Source organism: Vollenhovia emeryi, unplaced genomic scaffold (assembly GCF_000949405.1).
Source record: "Vollenhovia emeryi isolate VEMERY1.0 unplaced genomic scaffold, V.emery_V1.0 DF939185.1, whole genome shotgun sequence".
In the NCBI taxonomy this organism is placed as follows: Eukaryota; Metazoa; Arthropoda; class Insecta; order Hymenoptera; family Formicidae; genus Vollenhovia; species Vollenhovia emeryi.
The window spans coordinates 932731-950553 of record NW_011967181.1 but is presented as its reverse complement, the minus strand read 5'-3'; the positions used below and the strand labels follow the sequence as shown (position 1 = coordinate 950553).

The 17823-nt window shown below is 43.6% G+C and overlaps 2 protein-coding genes across 3 annotated transcripts in view; one reads left to right on the top strand and one right to left on the bottom strand.

Annotated features, from left to right (window-relative positions):
- Nucleotides 1–2638: 2638 nt before the first annotated feature.
- LOC105562670 lies at nucleotides 2639–5301 on the bottom strand. The gene is made up of 3 exons (XM_012013681.1): nucleotides 4966–5301; nucleotides 4521–4906; nucleotides 2639–4056 (listed from the first exon to the last, which is right to left on the bottom strand). Exons 1-3 carry the CDS (start codon nucleotides 4970–4972, stop codon nucleotides 3781–3783), a joined length of 669 nt encoding a protein of 222 aa, XP_011869071.1. The 5' UTR covers nucleotides 4973–5301; the 3' UTR covers nucleotides 2639–3780.
- Nucleotides 5302–5848: 547 nt separating this feature from the next.
- LOC105562668 (dedicator of cytokinesis protein 3) overlaps nucleotides 5849–17823 on the top strand; it is a 56566-nt gene continuing 44591 nt past the window's right edge. For both annotated transcript variants that reach the window (XM_012013679.1, XM_012013678.1), the window contains exons 1-4: nucleotides 5849–6261; nucleotides 15847–15930; nucleotides 16878–17071; nucleotides 17547–17695. In XM_012013679.1, the coding sequence (XP_011869069.1) occupies nucleotides 6225–6261; nucleotides 15847–15930; nucleotides 16878–17071; nucleotides 17547–17695 (464 nt within the window). In that variant the 5' untranslated portion in view covers nucleotides 5849–6224. The remainder of the gene's footprint in view (nucleotides 6262–15846; nucleotides 15931–16877; nucleotides 17072–17546; nucleotides 17696–17823) is intronic.

The window sequence follows — 17823 nt, the reverse complement described above, 5'->3', positions numbered from 1 at the left end:
TCTCCAACATCAAAAATTGATTCTTCAACATCAAAAATTGATTCTTGAACACCAAAATCGATTCTTCAACATCAAAATTTTACTCCTCAACATCAAAATCGCTTCTTCAACATCAAAATTATACTCTCCGACACCAAAATTGATTTCTCGACATCAAAATTTGATTCTTCAACATCAGAATTGATTTCCCAACGTCAAAATTTGATTCTTCAACACAAAATTTGATTCTTTAACACCAAAATTAATTCTTCAACATCAAAATTTGACTCTTCAACATCAAAATTTGACCCTCCAACATCAAAATTAATTCTTCAATATCAAAATTTATTCCCCGACTTCAAAAAATCGGTTCTTCAACTTCAAAATCGGTTCTCCAACATTAAAATCGATTCCTCAACATCAAAATTGCTTCGACTTCAAAAATTGATCCTTCAACATCAAAATTCGGTTCTTCAACTTCAAGATTTGACTCCTCAACATCAAGATTTGATTCTTCAACATTAAAATTTGACTCCCCAACACAAAAATTGACTCTTCAACATAAAAAATCGATTCTTCAACATAGAACATTGATTCTTCATTGTCGAAATGGATTCTTCAACTTCAAAATTTGAGTTCTAAACATCAAATCTGCTTCTTCAACATCGAAATTCGATTCCCCAACATCGAAATTGATTCTTCAACGTCGAAATTTGATTCTTCAACTTCAAAATTTGAGTTTTCAACATCAAAATTGATCTCTCAACATCAATATTTGATTCCTCAACACCAAAAATTGATCCTCCAACACGAAAATTGATTCTTAAACTTCAAATTTGGCTCTTCAACACCAAAAATTTGATTCTTCAACATCCAAAATTGATTCTTCAACATCAAAAATTTTGATGTAGAAGAGTAAAAATTTGAAGTTGAAGAGTCAAATTTTGAGGTTGAAGAATCAATTTTTGATGTTGGGGGATCAATTTTTGATGGCTAGGAGTCCAATTTCGGTGTTGAGGAACCAATTTTGATGTTGAGGAATCAATGTTTGGCGTTGAAGAATCAATTTTTGATGTTGAAGAATCAATTTTTTATGTTGGAGAATCAGATTTCGAAGTTGAAGAGTCAGATTTTGAAGTCTCGGAATCAGTTTTGATGTTGAGGAATCAATTTTTGATGTTGAAGAACGAAAGAATGATGTTGAGGAATGTAGAATTTAGAATAATGTAGAATTTAGGATTTAGAATGTGTTGGAATGATGTAGGATTTGAAATTTAGAATGATGTAGAACTATGCAGAACGATGTAGAATGGTGTAGAGTGATGTAGGTGGGATGTAGAATGATTGGTGTAGGTTGGATGTAGAATGCCGGACTCACCCGTGAAGCGGGAAAACCAGCTAAAAACCCCTCTCTTTTGGACCATCCTCCACACTATAGACGAATCTCCCCCAGAACCGCCTGCAAAGACATTCTTCAGGAAAACGCGCGAGAAAAGCTAGCCAACCGAGACCCTGAGGCCCTTCTTCGCACACCGCGATTAGGGCCTCGTAGGACCCTTCAGGGGCACGGGAAGGGAGTGCGGGGGCACTCCACCTCCGTATATCACGGTCCGTGGAGAAGGGCGGAGTCCGGTGTAGCCCCGGATTCCGTGGCGGCCCACACCAGTGAGTCGCAGTGGTGGGCCCTCCCCATGTCATCCGAGAGGTCAGCGCGGCCGGGTCCTGGAAGTGTACGATGTGTTCCCAGGCGCCGGAATCAGTCGAAGAAAATGGTATCAAGTAAAACACCGGCGTGGCCGCTCTCAGGTTTCTCTCTGGTTCCGGTATTCTTAGGACAGCTTTGAATTATTTATTTCCCTTAACGTGACACTTGACTGTATCCTCCGCTTCGCAAAGTATGCAATTACGAGGTGATAATGCAAGTCTTACTAAACAACACACAAGAGGGGGTTCAGGTGCGGGTCCAAGGCAGTATGTGACTTTTGAAGTGTGAATTCGTGTACCGTTTGTTTCCACCTTTGTCCTGCGAACCGGTTTCTTTTCGAACATGACGCAATTTTCTTACGGATGGAGTTTTTGTCGTCGACAAGTTCATATAGTCAAGTCGATGAACGATTTGTAGTTGCATTTTGAATTATGGTTCTTGGGCTCCTACTCACTGCAGCCATGTTGGATCATGACGTCAGAAGTGAGAAATGATACATCGAGAATTATTGCGCTTTGTAACTACAGAACAAGATATCTGAATGACAAAACAGTCGATATCCTTTCAGCTCATTTTCAAAATACTCCGGTAACGAACTTAACTTTTCCCTTGACAGCTGATAAACAACCATAAAACGTGGATGTAAAAAGAGATTTCTAGTCGGGCATGCGTAAACATACTCGTGACGGAAATCTTGTTACAATCACATGTTACGGCTTATTACATTATGTAATAATCGCATTTTCTGAGTTGGAACATTATTACAACTTTTAGCAGCGGAAACGAGACATAACAATCACGCACATCAGTGACTGTAATATATGTCACGGATTTTGGGGATAGTGAAAACGAATGTATGTCTTAGAAACTCTTCAATGTCGTATGCAAGTTTATCAACGCGCTTTAATCGACCCTGGTAATAATCTAAGGAAACAAAAATTCAGAGACGTTGTGTTTAAAAACGAAAAAGCAGCTCTAGCGAGTCCAATCGTATTAAAAATATAATACATACAAATATCGTATAACATAATGCAAATCGAATTATCTCGTATTCGCGACGATTAAAAACTCCAACCTTATCTTCGCATCGGAATTATAAATCGTTAAATTAACATGATATCGGATGTATTCCTGTCGGATCGCGTTACGTTTTGTCGTACGATAAATGTAATATTAGCTTTATACATACTTCATAGTTATACGCTTGTCAGAGACACGTTTAGATGCATCGTACGCGAGAAAAAAAAATGGAACACCGTGATTTTTTCAGAGTCTTTTCTCGTACAATTTTCTAAAATCATCACTCGGTTCTTGCGCTCGATCCTTCGCGTATCAAATAAGACGCGAGGCTATTCACGACAATCTAGTTGGAAAGGATAAAAGTAAAAGCATAATAGCCGAGATACAACATTAGTAGAATAAAAATCGTTTGTGCGTTTTACGTCTTCTCGGAGAAGCTACCTAACTTTCCGAGAACGAGCGATTGTGAAATACCCTCGGTTTATGACGCGACAAACTTAAAATTTACATTGTCGAACAGTGTAAAAATTTACGCAAGAAATCACTTCTTGGGGCGTCATTCGTATATAAAATAAAAAAGAAACCGAAAATCTTAATTCGATATACTTATTTTTGATAATTTACGCGAACAGGTTCAACATTTCCAGTCGCCCCTTCAAGCGCTTTCGACACGCGGTCGAGTACAAAGCATTGGCCCTGCCATACACACATTGCGTATATTATTGCGTAGATGTATAAGTTTATATAAATACGTGTAAAAAAGTAGAAAGAGTTTGCGATATACGCACGCGAAGGGAAAGCGATGGAATGATATATTATATTATAAATATCGTGGAAGGTACGCTAGCATACCTGTGAAGGCTACTTGTATATAAAAAAAGAAGAGAAAAAGATATCATTTCCGGCTCGATGACGGATTCGCGTCGCTCGCGACGGGTCCCTTCTATGCGATCGAACGTAAATAAATTATATATACATATATATATCGATACAATCGTTGCACACAAGGCACGCAAACCTGACTGCGTTCGCTAGGAAGAAAGAGAGATCAACATGTGGTAGTCTCGAGTTACCCCTTATCTCAACATGGAGAATCCCTTCACTTTCGCGAAGCGAAACGGTCTACAGTGTATGTAGCGCATGTTGCACTCCGGCGACGAGGCACGTACCGGCGTGCTAACTTCGTTCTCCTTGTTCCAGGCGTGTCTCGGCGACTCGATGCCGAAGGGGCTGTAGAGCTTGGTCGGCGTGCGGCCTAGGAGCTGGCGGGAACGAGTCTGCGGCGTCTGCATGTTGGACGGGGATTGCTGCTCCTCCAGCCGCTGGCGCCTACGCGTGGAACTCTTGAATTTCTATGCAGAGAAAAGGATTCCGTTATCGAGCGTCGTTCGCTTCGCCTCGGTATACATATTTATGGAATTGTTTTGTTATCATAACGCATTATACTTGTACATTTCGCGTTTGCGGCAAGGCGTTTATGTGCGTTGTATCGCGCGGCCAGCGTCAGGTAAAGGCAAGCGAAAAAGAGACCTAGGGGTTATTCCTGTATCTTACGCTACTAAGAGTAACTTTGTCTCTTTCTGTCCTCTTAGAAAAAGACAAAGCCGTTCGCTTTTAGCATCTTCACTATATTGTAAGATACAGAATTGATCCTCTGACCCAAGTCAGGTGGAGTCGTTTATTACCAATTGTTTACACCGTCACGAATAGGTCGAATATAAGGTATGTACAGGTAACGACCTGAACGGTGTAAACTAGGCCAGTGAAGAGGCGAGTAGCAAGAAGTAAAAATCGACTTCTCGTCGACTCGGCCCACCTGGGATATCGTGCCGAAAGTGGTGCGCACCGAGGATATCGTCCTGGACAGCCTCTCGGCGCCGTTCCTCAGCGCGCGCCTCGAGTCCGCGGACACGTTGCCGAGGCTGATGTTGTTCCAGGCCCGGTCGGACGACTCCTTCCCCTTCGCCGGCTTCTCCTTCGCGCCGCTGCCGGCCGATCCCCGGTCCTTCTCGAATCGATCCTGCAGGCGCTGGCGCAGGTTCCGCGGGCTCCGCACCGTCTCCGGCGAGTTCCGCGCGCTCAGCACCTCCCGGTGAAACGTGAACGAGACGCTGCGCGAGTCCGGTCGCATCCTCGTCGCCCGATTCTTGTCCCGTCGTGATCCTGAAACGTTCTCGCCCGAGAGACAGTCCTCGGCTCGAGCTAGAGAGAGAGACGCAGTCACGACCGTTGGTAACCGCTTCGAACGATTTTTTAACCACCTGACATCCCGCGGGTAACAGGCTAGGAAGAGGGGAAACTCCCATAACATTTTTATGGGGATCCCGCGAGGACCCGATTGGTGGACCTTGGCGCACGACCGTTCGCCGGTTTTTGAAAACTGGTCGACGCCGCTGTGTTGTATACTTCGTCACATCTTCGGCGTTGCGTTGTAATTTTTCGCTGCAGAAGAATACAACAAGTTTCCCAGCGAGAAATGACTCGTCAATCGGCGTCGAATCGACGTCAATTTGAAGTTTTTTTTTTACTATCCAAAGTGTTCTTCGCATTTTAATCCTTTCGCGACCGAATAATTTTTTTTCAGCAACAAAATGCACGGGAGTGAGAGTCGGGGGATTTTCCACGTTTCGAAGAAGCGCGATTCCGGGGGGGGGGGGTATTCGGAATTAGCGAGTCGCGTGATCAACCGGGTATCGCGAGGACGTAATCGGTGGTTGCATCGTTCGAAGGCATCACGAGTGCCTTGAAAACATCCTCGGGACGTCCCACGGTAGAGACTATTGGGCGACGTAAAAACAATTTAATTGAGAATTGTCTTCGGGCGTGCGTCCGGACTTCCAGGCTCCGCTCGCGGCGGCACCAAGTTATAATCTTACCCTTGTCACGCCCGCGTCAATTATTCCCATTCGCGATATACATCCGGATAATAATAAATCGTCGAATTAACTTCGCTCACGAGCTCTGACCGTCGAAATTGCGGGCGGTCACGCACTTCCGCAAAACGAAGAGAGAGAGAGAGAGAATCGGCCTTTTAATAATATCCCTCGCCGGTGCGCCTCTAGCTATTTTCCTTGCTCCGTGCATTAGGACGCGTGTACCACGTGACGCGGCGGCGGCGGCGTCGTCGCGCGCGCGCGCGGCCGGCCTCGTGCGGGGGTTGGCGGCGGGAGGGAAAGGGCGGCGCGCCGAAACGCGCGGCGTTGCCGTCAGTCAGCCGTGGCCCGCGGCCTGCACCGGCAACGCCGCTCGCGCTACGGCTAGTCGTGTCGTTGTCGTCGTCGGTCGTCGGTCGCGCGCGGCGCAGTGCGTGACACTCGTGCGGCCAAACACACCCTGATGTCTCTGTTTTCGTGCCACTCGTGATACAGAGGAGAGAAAAAAAATTCGCCGCGTTCGTCGATCGCGCGGGAGCGGAGTTCGCGACACGCGCTCGCGCGCGCGCCGCCGCCCTGGTATGTAGGCTATCGGCCGGCCAAACGGGTCCACGTCGTCGGCGTCGACGCGCCGTCCGGCCCTCGAGATGTGGACGACGACAAAGACGACCAAGTACGGCGTCGGTAAGTCGGCTTTCGTTGCGCTCTGTGCGCGAGGCCTGCGGCTTCCCGTCCGGCGCTCCGCTTCGCGAGCTGTCAAATTCTCGCGGCGCGGTTCGGCCGGCCCTCCGGCTCCGGCCCGGCTCCGGCGGCCCGGCTTGAGCGACCGATCGCGCGGCGTGACAGCGACGGACAACGTTCGCGGGGATCCTCGTGACGGACGGGCTCTCTCGCGCTCGCCGGCGGTGCGTGCGTGCGTGCGTGCGCTCTCGCCACGCGCTGCGCGCGTATGAGTGCCCCTGCGTGTGCTCCATTCATGCATTGATCGTGCGCGCGAGTAGTAAGGTCCGCGCTTGACAAGCCGGGCCCGGTCCCGGATTTCGCGCCTCCGCGCTTTCTCGACGCGCGACGACCGACCGCGAGACAATTCCAGCATCCTTAGGCTAAGGTTACATTTGTCGTACGACAAATTTTTCAGGCGTGCTGATTGACCGCGGAATAGAAAAGTTCTTGAGTATCTAGAAATTTTCGATTCTGCAGCCAACGCGCTTGAACAAGTTGTCGTACGACAAATGTAATACCGGCCTTAGGCTAATATTACATTTGTCATATGGCGAATTTTTCAGGCGTGTTGATTGGCTGCTGAATAGAAAAGTTCTTGAGTATCTAGAAATTTTAAATTCTGCAGCCAACGCGCTTGAACAAGTTGTCGTACGACAAATGTAATACCGGCCTTAGGCTAATATTACATTTGTCATATGACGAATTTGTCAGATTGACTGCTGAATAGAAAAGTTCTTGAGTATCTAGAAATTTTCGATTCTGCAGCCAACGCGCTTGAAAAAGTTGTACGACAAATGTAATACCGGCATTAGGCTAGTATTACATTTGTCGGGCGCGTTGATTGGCTGTTGCACAGAAAAGTTCTGCAGTATCTATATAGAGATTTTTTATTAGGGTGCTATTACATTTGTTGCACGACAAACATTTCAAGCGCGTTGATTAGCCGCAGAACAGATTAGCTACAGTCTACAGGCTCAAGGACTTTTTTATTCCGCAGCCACTTGACACGCTTGAAAAATTTGTCGTACGACAAATGTAATACCAGCCTTACTCCCGAACGTCGCGAACGTGAGACTCGCGGTAGCGGAGTTTCCAAGTTCAAAGCCGAAGACTGTTTTCAGAAGATTGTTTCATTTGTCGTGCGACAAATTTTTTACGAATGCGTGTCGATCGCTCGCTAAATAGAAAAGTTGCCGAGCCTCCAGAAGCGTTCCATCTTGCAGCCAATCGATACGCACGCTTAAGGAATTTGTCGTGCGACAAGGGAGACGTTGGAATTCTCCGTGACGACGTTTCGCAGGACGTTAATTTTGGTGCGCGCACCGGCGATTTGCCGTGTCAAAAGCTAAAGTAGTAGCGCGTCGATATTATCTTTCATTTCGCGTGGAGCTATACGGGGAAACCTGATTATCGTGTTTTGTCATTAGTAAAGCTACAGCGCGGAGCGCGCCGAGAGAGTTGGTAAAAACTCTGCGGATTCCAGTGTCAGGGTATCTAGAGCGGCATACCAGACGTCGAAAATACACTCTTACACAGAGAGAACGGTTTCTTTGAATTTAATAAATATTATTAGATTCAAAGAAATTTATCTTTTGGAATAGTCCAAACAAACCAATTGTTGTTTCAACAAATATGATTATTTGACCCTTCAAATAATAAATAGCTTTACTTCAAATAAAATATTTGTTTGAAACGAAAGGAATATTCTCTTTAATCTAAACGATATTATTGTTTCATTCAAACAGCATTATCGTTTGATAGAAAATATGTGAAACAAATGTATATGCATACATCTTTCTCCCTCTACATTAGAATTTTCCCTTCATTAAAAAAAGAAAGATAAACACTGAATTAGTATGTTCAGCCATAATAAAAAATAGACCATTAAATGATTAAACTGCGTCTTTCTCTCTCTACATTAGAATTTTCCCTTCATTAAAAGAAGAAAGATAAACACTGAATTAGTACACTATGTTCAGCCATAATAAAAAATAGACCATTAAATGATTAAACTGCGTCTGCTGATGCGGTCGCTTATATATCATAGCTGCCGCGATTTTACTTACGAGTTCGGCGGCCATCTAGTGGCAGCACCAAACTTTATAAGCGCCTGGCCAAATAATATAATTATTTCATTGAAAGATATTACTTCAAATAATAGTGTTTTTTCTATCAAATAATACAGGTTGTTTGAATAAAACAACAAAATTCTTATTCAAAACATATAATGTTTCGTATAAGCATATATTGTTTTAATGAAACAAATTTCAACCAAATAAATAGGAATACTAAATCCAAAGAAACCTTTATCTCTGTGTACAATCGCTAGCTTGCGAATGACGAGACGTGGAACAATCTGACGTGGAGAAATCCAATTAATATTCATTATATATAATATTCATTAACATAATACATTTATATTATGTTAACTCTCTTCATTTGTATTCCGTTTCGTATCATGCTAATTACTTTTTAATTCCCATTCAATTCGTTTGGCCTTAAATACTGTTCCGAAGAGGATTCAGCGCAGTTAAACACGCCCGCAATGCTTTTTTCCTCCATTGAACAATAAACTCTAAGGGCCGGTTTCGCAAACACCGGTTCACTGTTAGCTAGGGTTCAGTCGACTCCCTATCTTTTTCCATCTTATTATTTAAGAAGAGACAAATAATCAATTAATCTTCGGTTAGCAGTTAACCGTTGTTTGTGAAACTGGCCCTTTTATTGTGTATTTTTCATGGCCCCTTTAACTTTCCAGTATTTGTTTTTATACAACGAGCGAGGCTCGTGTATTATTTTAACTAATATTGTCTCTTGTTGTCTTCATTAAAAATGCTGTAGCTCGCAGTTACACACAAATTTACGTTATTCGACATAATCGAAATATAACGACGCAGCAGTTTATACGAAACTTGTATAGAGAACGTACGCAAAGAAATATTTTTATATAGGAAAGAACTTTGTAAAAATTTTTTTTTAAAGGATCGCGAGATATTTTCTTTTAACAAAATATGTTTAGATGCAATATGCAAACGGATTTTATCGCTGGCATATCCACGTTCAGCGATTAGCCGCGTTAAGTGGCCGCGTCTGCTGTTGAGAATCTCTGACGCGGCGAAAAGTGCGCGAGGACGAGGAACGAGACTCCGACTCCGGAATCGGAATCAATTTACCCGGCGTCGTTCGTCCGGCATTTTTTCGCGATCAATTAACGCTCGCGTTAATCCCCGGCGTTCAGTTTAAGGTCGTTACCATCGCCGTTGGCATAATCTTCTTTCAAGCAGTGCAAGCGGATCTAATCCGATAAATAGCGCTTTTAATCAGGGTGGAAAGCCGGCTCATCGATTCCTTGGTCTTCCTCCCTTTAATCATATCGGCATTCCTCAAGGGTCACTTATCTGGGATGAATGTTTATAAAATTTCTTATTATAGATAAAGGTTCGAGCAAGGAGAATATACCTAATAATTACGGGCGAACGTATTGGAGAAAATGGTCGCGACAGAAACAGAAGACGATGAAATTGAGCAGCGAAAAAATTGAGGGGTAAACCGCTGACGCAAATCATGTACACCAATGCCCACTGGGAAACTTTAAAACGCGAAAGTCTAGAATCCCGAAAACTGAGAAAAGTATCAGGAGAACATGATCTCAGCAAAGAGGTGTCACTATCTAAAATTCCAAGAATTTTTCTGCATTTCCAAGAATGTTTCAAAAACTCCAGGAAATTGTTTTTTCATCCACGACTGTGAAATGGGGCGAGGGGTGGAATAATGTCGAATTAAATTCGTTCACTTATAATTCCGATTTCATAAGACGGTATTTCGGCAAATCTATTTCCTGGGGCGTTTTGATTTGCTTATATAAACCAGAATGTTTCTAGACACAAAGGACACATTTGAGATCAGACTTAAGTGACCTAGAAAGAGTTTTGCACGAAATATTTTGGCAAGAAATAACGTATTTCCATTCTCTGATGTGGGACGTTTCGCAGGCTCCTTGCTCGCTCGTGACTGCTTCCGGGATTTTTCTCGGCTACGGGTCGGACTCGCACGGTCCAAGTGTGTATGTTAGCGACGCGATTGAAGCACAATCTTCCAATCTACCAATGTACGGCACTATTCACGCGGTCATGCCCCTATGCATTATTTCTTTTTAGTGGGACCGTTGTAGATGTGTAGAACCGTAACTGTGTTGCCTTTATCGCTTTCTCTCTCTTCTCTTTCGCTCTTTCACCTCCTCTGTCTCTCGTGGCAGGTCTGCAGATGCGTTATTCCTGCCATTACCGAGAGACCCCTCGTGCCATAAGCTCCGAACCACCAAAGGCAGATCCATTTTAACTCGAAAATATCGGAAGAGCCTTCGGAGCACCGTCCTCCTTTTACGGTGTCCCGCCGGTACCGTTTCCGGTGCCCCGTAATACCACAGTGCACTTTGAAAAAATGTAATTCTACTTTCATTCCAAATTTCACAGTGGGATCGTATCATCGGCCCGCCTCTGTACTCTTGTTCGCACAAAACTTATGCGGACAAATTTTATATACACGCTGAGTAACGCTTGCGCTCGCGAGCGTAAAGCCTGGTCTACAATGTGCTCTTTGCGTCTAGAGACATTCTATTTTGTAGCTGATAAATTCATTTAAATAATTTATGCAAGTTGATTAATTGTATAATATATTCTGCATCAAACAATCGTATGATGTCGACAAAGTTTTTAAGCGTTTTGAGTTGCTTATGTAAAACAGGCTGTTTCTAGACGCGAAGAGCACACTGTAGATCAGGCTTAAGACACGTAGAAAAAGTTTTGCGTAACATACGAAAAACGCTGACATGTCAAAAAGATGACGAATAAACTCCACGAGAAATAAAAATTTTTTATACCGGCAGACATTCCTCAAGATACATTGCGAGTCTCGCGTCTATATCGGCGGGATGCAACTTTCGAATCCACTCAGCCGCGCATAAATGTTAATATTAGTATCAGCTATCTCGCGCAATGTGAGTGACGTTATCGGTGCGTTTCCTGCCGTCCCTTCTTCCCCGTTTGTTAACCACATTTTACGCGCGCAAAAAGCTCCCGGTAATTCAGCCGGCCGGCCGGCCGGCGTGTCGCATGTATACGTGCACGCGTGGCTATGACCCACCGGCACTTTTGACATTTTATGATCGTGCATAAAGCGACGTTTCCGTTGCGCGAAAAATGCGCGGCGTCCGCTTCGGCCGCGCGGCGGAAAATAGACCGACGGTATTTTGCGCAACCGCGAGAATTTTGTTGTATCCCCCCTCGCGTCTGAATTCCCGCAGGTCCACGGCAAACTAAAACGATAAAGAATATAATACATACCATTGTGTGCATATTAAAATTCAGAGGGAGCGCTCGCGATTTAGTAAAAAAGTTTTTAACTTGTATGAATTGTACTGTGAATTGTTTTTCGTGGATTTAACGCATTTTTAATTCTCGAGTTGACTTGCGAAACTGATAAAAACATATGTCATTGTTACGAATTTCTTTTGAAAATTCACAAACGAAGATATCGCTAGCACGATCATAGACACTTGCTCACGTGTTTACATTCATATTGAAAGGTCAATTGCTGTTTTAAAATTAATTGATTGTAGACGGAGAGAATTTTCTTTTAAAATTTACTTAAAAATCGTGGGACAACATGACGTTTTGAGTAATTTTATGAGAGTTTTCTTAAATTTCATTAGTGAAATGTATGGTGAAACTTGAAAAAACTCTCATAAAATTCTTCGTGCCGTGTTGTCCCACAATTACATGATTTTCAGGGTATATTCTAAGAGAAAATTCTCTTCGTGTGAAGAAGACAGAGGTGCTCTCTGTCACGAGGGTCCACGATGCGCTCTATGATTTCAGATGTCATTGTTTATGTCTTCATTTCGCGACCCTTCTGACGCGTCGCAACCCTATCTTCCAGCGACATTATTGATATCCGACGCCGGCTGCGCACGTGTGACTCTGCCCACGTGTGTGCGTGCACGAGGCGGGGGCGCTAATGGTTCCCTCGTGCGAACTTACCTTCCATTATTATTTACCGCCATGTTGATTGCAAGAGTAAAATCTCGCGCTCGTATAATTTACTTAATACCTGCCTCAGTTTTTTCTCCCGCGCGAGGGGAGTGTTTTAAATAAGGACGAATGCGCGTAAGTTTTTCACAGTCTAAAAATTTAACAGCGTTCGCGAAGGAAGTCGCGTATGTCTTTCAGTACGTTTTCGGTGTTCGTTTCCGCGCGTCTTCATCGCTCGAAGTGGAGGCACGTAAATTTTTCAGTCTCGAGAGTGGCGTACACGGAGCCCATCATCGACGCTCCGAGAGAGGAAGCGGACCGTCAGGGAAGGGCGGAAAATTCGGGAAAAGAACGACAGAAATGGCCGCCGGATCTGTGCCTGCGGTCCCCCTACGGTCGCGAATGTTTCGTACGGCCGAGAAAGGGAGTTATCGATTTAATTCCCCGGGAAAAGCTATGGGGGAGAGCCGCGCGACGCGAACACTTCGCGGCCTGTCCTTTGTTCGTGCCGCGCTAGAAATGGAATTCTTTCGGTGCGCGACGCTCCTGAATATTTACATGAGTTTTCATTTTATTATGGAGGGGACAGAGAGACAAAAGAGAGGATAAAAATCAACTGACAATGGATTCCTAGTGAGGTTCTCCTTATAATACAAGGGAGTTAAGATTGTTGCTTCTCCAAACTTTACTGTACCCGTACAGCAGATTAATATTATCTTTTATTCCGCGCATGTTGTGTGTATTTTTTATTCTACTATGTTTTACATTAGACTTTTTTGCCTTACATTTATTAAGCTCATTTCGAAATACCCACAATTTCCCCGGCTCGTGTAATTCCACTGTATTTTCCTCCCTGCCTTTTATTCAAGTTATCTTAACGAGATGTACCGTACGTTCATTGTCCTGAAAAGTTAATTTACGTTGCCCGTGAATTTTTAACGTTTCCGAATACGAAATTACAAATATATCCACGAAGAAAGCTTCACTCGAGCTATCTTCTCTATTACGCGGGGAAATTTTCCATTAAGGCCAGAAGATACTAGGCGGAATAGTCTGTCTGCCATCCGGTGACGCAAAACATTCCGCGTATAAGTGACATTCTATTGATCGCACTGTCTCTCTTTCACGGCGAACACGTGGCAGCGCATTGTCGCGGACCTCTGCCCACGGATCACGGTAAAATACCTCATTGTGTTGCCCGGTAAAAAAAAAAGAGGGAGAAAAAAGGATCACCGTCGTTATTCACACACCGACGTTTCGTGCCGTCGATTTATCCGTCGTCGCGATTCCACGAGTGGCAAATCTAAACGAACGATTCGCAGCGTCGCGATTAGATTGATTTCGTTGGTGGGATCTCAGAGAGCGGGAAGCGGCTATTTTCTGTATTTTATATGTTTACAACGCAATCTGCGTTTACTTCTTTACTCTTGCTGAATTTAGAATTCAGTGCCACCACCGAAATTCTAATCGACGATTCTGAACTCACTGTCTTAAGACCTGCGTCCACGATGCTAGGACTTTGTTATTCCACGAAAGCTCTGGACCAAGCTCTAGCATCGTGGACGCAGGCCTTTAGATCTGTTCTTTCAATACGTACTAAATTTATTCGTCATTGATTGCTTTCGGCTTTAAGTGAACCTCGCATCTGAAACTCAATTTCGATTCCTTGGATTGATACGGCCCGCAAATTTCATGACGCGAACGGCAATCGATACGCGTGAATGAACCGTGTTGTTCGTGAACGCGGGAAAAAAAAATGGGCAATCCACGCGGCGCGGCATCATGGGCGGCTGTCAAAAATTGTGCCACGCTGTCCCACGCACTCGTAGACAGTCCTAAACGTGGGCGAGCAAACGCGTAATGCCAGTTAACGTATACAGGATGTCCCAAAAAAGACGAATAACGACACATCCTGTTGCCGCCGTAATTTGCGAGTTTTTTACACAAAAACAGCTTCGTTATTTCTTCGTTAATATCGATCATTAGATAATACTAATTAATGACGTTCTTAATTACTGTGTGCATAACATGAAAAGAATTGCCTTCGAGACTCGAGAATCTAAAAGAACGACTCGCAGCGTCGCAATTAGATTTATTTCGTTGATGGGATCTCAGAGAGAAGGAAACGTCTTTTTATGTTTTATAAGTACGTTTCCAACGCGTCTGAATTTACTTCTTTACTCGTACAAAATTTGGAGTTCCGGGCCACCACGATTCTCAACTCACTTATATATCTGTTCTTTCAAATACGTACGTTATATACTAAATTTATTCGTCATCGATTGCTTTCAGCGAGTCTACTCATAAATTTGAGAAATATCTTTATGGAAATTCCGACGACGGGGGAGAGCTCCGGCTTAGAAAACATTTTGAAAACGTACCTTCCGATATTTTGAATTACACTCCGCACTATCTTATATTAAAAAATAATAAAAAAGTATTATAGAGAATAGATTCAATTTCTCTTGTAGAAATATCGATGTTAAATATTTTCTCACCTCGGTGTATCACCTACGCGTACGTGAGCCACAAAGCATACGAGAAATCGCAGGTTGAGCTGAAAAAAGAAAGAGAGAAAGAGAGAGAGAGAGAGAGTGGCAGCAGCGGGACGGAAAAAGAAGGAGAGACGCGCTCATTGAGATGCGTCTCGCGTTCGTTTCTCCGGCGACCGAGGACCGGAAGCTGGCTCGTCATACGTGCATCGTCACGCATATCCGGCACCCCGTAGCCGGCTTAGCGCGGCTGACAATTCTAGGAAAGAAGCCCGCGCTATTAATCTCCGCGGGGAAAAATTAACCCGGTCGAAGCGATCATTGTTACAAACTTACTTATTACTGTTATCAACGCGTTAAGTAAAACGCTTAGAAAAATCTACACGCTGTTGCGAAGATATGAACTATAATACAAAGCCGTATCTTTGTAAAGACGATAGAATCTTATCATTCGATTATATTGCTCGCGAGCACATTGTACCGATAAAACGGATATTACAATACACAAATGTATACCTATATTTAATTTTGCAAAATTAAATACATGTATACGTCACACGTATATAATTATATATGTAATATTAATTAACACTAATGAATAAATAAGATAATATTTGTTCATATATATAAATTGTAGCATACACAGACGAAATGGTATAATTTGCACTGCACATTGTATCACATTATCATATAATTTAACGCGGAGTGAATTGTAACTCTTAAACATATATAATTATGTCACAATTTTACCGTCCCGATCAAATCCGGCACCAAGAATTATTATCATGCATCGCTCATAAGCTCGTAGTGAATGCAAATAGGCATGATTGCATCGCTTCGTCGCGCGCTGTTAACAGTTATCAGTCGTGGTGCCACGTTAGTTTACGCGGACGATGTAACGAGATCTAGTTATGACTGATGAATGACGGGGGCGGCGGCGGGGCTCGTTAAAAATATCATCGCGTCATATCGCCGTGGCGCGCACAATTCTCGCAGATAACGTACGCTATGGATCTCTTTTACAGCGGTGTACAACTGGCGGGGGGACACGCGTTATGGATTACCCCTGGAAATCGGAGAAACTGTGCAGATCCTGGAGGAGTGCGCGGGTACGTAATCTGACACTTGATCTTATCTCGCTAATTTCTCGCTCGGGCTCGAGATCGACGTGCCTCGTCGTATCGATCCGCGAGTTCTGGTATCGCTTAAGGTCAAGGGAAATGATGAAATTACCAGGAAGGAAGCGCGATAGTGCAACGTAATCTCGCGCATCCTGCAGCGACGAGTAGAAATGATTTATCGTGACGTAGACACGAGTTAAAGAGAAAATATTGAAGAGTAACCCAGCCAGAAATGACTCGTCGATCAATGTCGAATCGACACCAAACACCGTCGAATTGACATCGATTCGACATCGATTGACGAATCATTTCTCACTGGGAAATGTATATCAACGGTTTCTTTCATTCAAGGACCTGCATTAAGATCTCGCTAACTTGCCCTTTTCAACATACAATTTTACAAAGTTTTTTTTGCAACAATTATATGCACAATCTAATGAAGAATTAATTTTTCATTAAACAGACCGCTCCAAGGGCAATAAATTCATGGGGAATCAGCGGATGATGTCTATTAATTTAACGAAAACTCCGCTATCTCATATTAGGAGCATATCTTACAATAGAGGACTCTCTACATATCAATCCGTACTGTTGTCCCGCTGATATTATTGTAATTGTAAGCTTTACTCAAGTCAACGGAATTTGATAGAATTGTTGCACTGTTTATCAAGTAAAATAATGGAGGTAGACGATTTTTGTATTTCACAATCTCGCGCAAATTTGTATTGGCTGATATCAATTTACAATAATTAAATAATACCGTTTTATGGTAATTAATTTCAATATTGATATTCGGTATTATTGTCTAAATTAGCAACAGCCGCGTGGTTGCGCATTGCGCGCTCACACGTTCCCAGTGCCGGGGATATTAAACCCTCATTATCAGACGTAAGTCGAGTGAAATGCAACTGAAATGGGATTCCCGACGATTGCAGGCTGGTACAGAGGCTTCACGACGAAGAATCGCGCGGTGAAGGGGATCTTCCCGAGTTCCTACGTGCATCTGAAACCCTGCAAAATCGACAATGAGGGCCTCTTCGAGTCCGTTATACCATTGGAGGACCCGGTGGTCCGGGAAGTCACTCTGGTTCTGCGGGAATGGGGTGGCATTTGGAAAAGGTTGTACGTGGTGAGTACACCTCGCATACCTCTTTCCGCTTCTACCTCCCCTCCCTAGTTCTTTCTGATTGCGGAAAGATCCGCCTTTGTGTTCCGGTTGAGAGGATATTTTCTCGTTATTAAAAATGCGATCGATGAAGAAAAAATTGCAATCCTTTTGTACGGTTCGCCCTTTCTTACTTATTTATTTCCCTCCGCATTTGAAATTTATGTATCTTGATACTAATAGAGATTCTCTAAATAAATAGTCTGCCCTTTGATGAAGTTTCATTCGGTCACATAATTCCCCCTTTTTCTGCTCTTCTCCCTCGCCTTTTAGGAAAAAGAATCTTTTTACTTTTCCGTATACCTCACGTAATGGACAGTCATTCGAAACACGTGAAAAGGATTGATTTTATAGTACACGTCTTCCTCTCTGTTTTCGGGGATGAAACTTTTTTAGCGATTTAAAGCTAGTGATCCTTTGCCCTGGCTGTTTGATTCAGGAGCGCGAGGAGTACAAGTTCAACGCGTTGCGTAAAGTGATGCGGGAGCTATTGGAATGGCGGCGGCAACTTTTGGCCGGCACCCTCACCACCGATCAGACGCGGGAGTTGAAGCTGAGGATAATCAATAAAGTGGACTGGGGGAATCGGTAAGTCGGAAAAAAAGTACACTATTCCGCACTGAATTCGCGACACGTGCCGCAGGAACGAGGGAACCGTCCCTCTCGTTACTCACGTATACTTTTATAGGAGAAATTTATTGAGAGAGTTCCTTTAA

Excerpts from the sequence above, each read along its gene's own strand:
- LOC105562670 (XM_012013681.1), bottom strand. Across the intron at positions 4,057-4,520 it reads CTTTCGGCACGATATCCCAG|AAATTCAAGAGTTCCACGCG; the intron begins GTGGGCCGAGTC and ends TTCTCTGCATAG.